Here is a 3,401-nt window from a genome sequence, read left to right on the forward strand (position 1 = left end):
GGATGATTTCTCCCTTGCGATCCTCCCCCTTGGGGTTTTCTCTGGCGGATCCCCCCCCCCCCCCCCCGGTTCTCGGCCGATGATGCGTGGCGCCAGTGGGGGCAAGGGTGGCCTGACCGGAGGGGGATCATCGAATCGGACTTCGGACAGGTGAGGCAGAAGAGGCTCCGATCAGGACAAGCAGGAAAGAATGCCGACGCCCTCCGAGCAAAAGAGCGCCATATGGGCTACCCTGTTCATGAACGAGTCGTTCCCAATCAATGGGAGGGGGGGATTGTATTGGGTATGGTGCCGGCGATAGCTGGCGGGCTGTGAAAAAAAAAGGGAGAAGAGAGGGGCAGGCGAAGGACGGCAGTCCGAGATGAGTCCGTGTCTTTAGGAGGAATAGAACTCCAGAGCCTTTTCGATGTCGGAGATGGCTGGCAGAAGGTGAGCAGCCAGGCCGTTGCGGGTGAGCTCGAAGGTGTGGTGCTGGGTCTGGGGCGGGGATGGGGCAGGGTCGACAGAGCAACGAGGGGAAGGGCGTCAGCACAGGGAGGGGGCGTGCGGGCGTGCGGGCGTGCGGGCGTGCGGGCGTGCGGGCGTGCGGGCGTGCGGGCGTGCGGGCGTGCGCAAAGAGCACATGGGGTGAAGGAGGGCAACGCACAGCTTCAGAGGCGTCGGGGCTCAGAACAGCGAGCTGCACGAAGGAGGTGGTCAGATCGGCATTGCTACCGCCCGGCGAGGTGGGGCCTTCACCATCGAGGGCGGCCTGCGAGGACCAGGTGACGGCGTCCGTACGCCAGCTGATGGACTTCAGGGAAGGACCCATGAGGTTGGTGGATGTCGAATTGGACATGGGGAAGGACAGGGGGGGGGGAGAGGGAGGGAGGTGCGAGTAGGGTGCAAGAGGAGAAGGAGGATGCTTGCTCGGTCGCCATCCGGCTTTGGGGATGCTGCTTCGGCACCATTTCAGGAGCACGAGCCCCCGTTGCGGTGGGGGGGCGGGGAAAGGGGACGCTGCGCTCCGGTGCCCTGTCCCGTACTTGCTCCGGCGGTCGGCCCTGGGGAAATAACAAAGCATCCTTTCGTTGGCACTCCGCCATAGCCCACCGTCCCCAAACCTGAGATGATTCTCTGCGGATAATCGGTTTTCTGTTCCGGGTCCTGTGTGTTGTCTTCGGCCTGCTGCTCGTGCGGATGTGCATAAATGTGTATGTGTGTCTGTGTCTGTGTCTGTGTGTGTGTGTGTGTGGACGTGCCTGTGCGCGGGGGAGAGGGGTGGGATGGAGGACAAAAGGGTGCCCACCCCCCGATGCGTCGGCGCCCACCCCGAACATTCGCGCTCTCCTGAACCCTGCTGCCCTTCTCCCCTCACGAGTGATCCTCTTGCTCGCGCATTGCCGCCCTCGCCATGCCCATTTCGATACCAGCCACCCTTTTCCAGAGGTGCGTCTCCCCCCTGTTAATGTGGCTTGCGCTCACTGCCTCTCTTTCCACCTGGCTTTACATATGCCCTCTTCGGTGTCTTGTCTTTCATCTTCGGACCCTCTCCTTCAGGGTGCTGTGTTTGTGTTCTCTCCCCTTCCCTCTCTCCCTCTCTCACACACACACACACACACATGTTTGCCCTGACTAGCGATCCGGCGATCATCGAGTTCATCGCTTTCCACTTCTCCCAAAGGGCCCAGACCGGAAGCAGCGCATCCGGCATATCGGAATCGCCAGTGGTCGCTGTCTTGGACTCCTGCCGGATCCTCATCCGGCCTGGGTCTGAGCAGTTGGTCCACCAGGTGGTGCAGGATTTCATCAATTCCAACACCCACACCGACGAGGCGGACCTGCCACCGGGCGAGGACAAATAATTGAATACCAACAAAAAGGGGGGCCTCATCACCCCGACAGACTTTCTCTCCTCCTCGTGCGCGCGCACCGGAGCAAGGTGCAATCCATGTTGCTGTCAGAGGAGGAGGGGGAGGGGGGGGGGGACACAAAATGATGTACAAAAGATTTTGTATATTTTTTGGTTCTTCGCCGGGGAGGGGGGGGGAGGGGGGCAGAGAAGGAGGAATCGTGTGGGCCAACTTGTCCTCTTTGTGGGGGCACAAATGTACACACGGGCGCACACGCACGCACACACGTTTATGGGGGAGGGGGGGGGGGGGGAATGCGAGTGCGGATGTACGGGGGGGGGGGGGGGGCACATTTAGAGGAGGAGCTTCTCGATCTCGATCTTGATGTTGTGAATCTGGTTCTTCAGCTCGGAGGAGTCGTTGGCGGTGACAGAGCAGGCGATGACCGGACGGGTGACACCGCAAGCACGGCCGAGGGCCTGCTTGGAGGCAACGAAGACGTAGGGGACGTTCTTGTCCTCGCACAGGAGGGGCAGGTGGAGGAGAATCTCCAGGGGCTCGGCGTCAGCGGCGAGGACGATGAACTCCGAGGTACCACGGTTCAGGGTCTTGGTGGCTGTGGTTCCCGGAGTCCCACAAGGACACAGGGGCACACAGGGGCGAAGAGGCGCGAGGCGCGGGTCAGACAGGGCGGCAGCAGGGGGAATGGCGCGTGCATGTGCGTGTGACGCATCGGGGGGGGGGGGGGGGGGGGGGGGGAGAGAAGGGGACCATGTGTGGACGTACACTCGTTGGCGCCCTTCTTGAGCTGCATGTAGTGGGTGGCCTGCTGGACGAGGTCCAGAATCTGGGCGGAGAGGTTGGCCTCAGCGAGGGGGAAGACCTTGGAGTTGGCGGCAGACTGGGCGGTGTGTTTTCGTCCCCGGGCGACAAAAGGGGAGACATGCGGTCAGAGGGGGCACGGTGGTGCTCTCCGCAGGGACAGAGGAGGGAGCAGCATGGGCGGGAGCAGAGGGGAGGCAGGAAAGGGAGGGACGAGGCGTACCATGATGAAAACCGGGTGCGAAGGGAGGGCAAGGAGAGGGAGGGGGGAGGGGAGTGGCGAAGAGGGATAACCTCGTCAGCTTCACTTTGTGAGACAGAGATCACAATCTGTCAGACAAGGGGACCGGGCACCTGGCGGAGGTTCCACGGCTGCGAGGGCGCTCTTATACTTGTCCCCGGGCCGCCTGGGCCTGGTTGGGCCTCCGTCTTCCTGTCCCCGCCCGCCCCCCGCCCTCACCCCTGCACCGCCCGATTGTGTGGGTGGGGAGGGGGCGGGGGGGGGGGGGGGGGGCGGGCACCGTCTGCGGTCGTACATGCGCGAAGGTGCGGCCAATGCCGGTGGCTCCCCCCCCCCTCCCCGCATGGGCGTCCCCGCGCTCGGCTCGGCCTGGCGCGCGTGCGCCTCCTCCTGCACCGAACACGGCTGCCGCACATGGGAGACGACATAATGAAAAAAAAGCGACACGAGCCGATATGACGGAAATCGGCCCTAGCCTTTTCCCGCAAATAACAGTGGATACCCGC

General features: G+C 63.2%; 3 protein-coding genes across 3 annotated transcripts; 1 reads left to right on the forward strand and 2 right to left on the reverse strand.

Moving 5' to 3' along the window:
- Window positions 1-235: 235 nt before the first annotated feature.
- Window positions 236-908, reverse strand: H696_05282 (hypothetical protein). The gene is made up of 2 exons (XM_009499145.1): window positions 647-908; window positions 236-477 (listed from the first exon to the last, which is right to left on the reverse strand). The coding sequence occupies exons 1-2, from the start codon at window positions 836-838 to the stop codon at window positions 376-378; spliced, it is 294 nt and encodes a 97-aa protein (XP_009497420.1). The 5' UTR covers window positions 839-908; the 3' UTR covers window positions 236-375.
- A 413-nt stretch (window positions 909-1,321) lies between these two features.
- On the forward strand, window positions 1,322-1,886 carry H696_05283 (hypothetical protein). Its single transcript, XM_009499146.1, has 2 exons — window positions 1,322-1,428; window positions 1,619-1,886. The coding sequence occupies exons 1-2, from the start codon at window positions 1,394-1,396 to the stop codon at window positions 1,842-1,844; spliced, it is 261 nt and encodes an 86-aa protein (XP_009497421.1). The 5' UTR covers window positions 1,322-1,393; the 3' UTR covers window positions 1,845-1,886.
- Window positions 1,887-2,134: 248 nt separating this feature from the next.
- Window positions 2,135-3,017, reverse strand: H696_05284 (ribonucleoprotein-associated protein). The gene is made up of 3 exons (XM_009499147.1): window positions 2,878-3,017; window positions 2,619-2,733; window positions 2,135-2,448 (listed from the first exon to the last, which is right to left on the reverse strand). The coding sequence occupies exons 1-3, from the start codon at window positions 2,878-2,880 to the stop codon at window positions 2,186-2,188; spliced, it is 381 nt and encodes a 126-aa protein (XP_009497422.1). The 5' UTR covers window positions 2,881-3,017; the 3' UTR covers window positions 2,135-2,185.
- Between the last annotated feature and the right edge of the window lie 384 nt (window positions 3,018-3,401).

This window comes from Fonticula alba (assembly GCF_000388065.1).
Source record: "Fonticula alba strain ATCC 38817 unplaced genomic scaffold supercont2.9, whole genome shotgun sequence".
NCBI lineage: Eukaryota > Rotosphaerida > Fonticulaceae > Fonticula > Fonticula alba.

What these genes read in the sequence shown, in the direction of transcription:
- H696_05282 (XM_009499145.1), bottom strand. Translation starts at nt 838, where the DNA reads ATGTCCAATTCGACATCCACCAACCTCATGGGTCCTTCCCTGAAGTCC. An exon ending in GCCCCGACGCCTCTGAAGCT is followed by an intron (nt 478 to 646) that starts GTGCGTTGCCCT and finishes TCCCCGCCCCAG; the next exon opens with ACCCAGCACCACACCTTCGA.
- H696_05283 (XM_009499146.1), top strand. Translation starts at nt 1,394, where the DNA reads ATGCCCATTTCGATACCAGCCACCCTTTTCCAGAG. An exon ending in CCAGCCACCCTTTTCCAGAG is followed by an intron (nt 1,429 to 1,618) that starts GTGCGTCTCCCC and finishes TGCCCTGACTAG; the next exon opens with CGATCCGGCGATCATCGAGT.
- H696_05284 (XM_009499147.1), bottom strand. An exon ending in CAAGAAGGGCGCCAACGAGT is followed by an intron (nt 2,449 to 2,618) that starts GTACGTCCACAC and finishes CGGGAACCACAG; the next exon opens with CCACCAAGACCCTGAACCGT.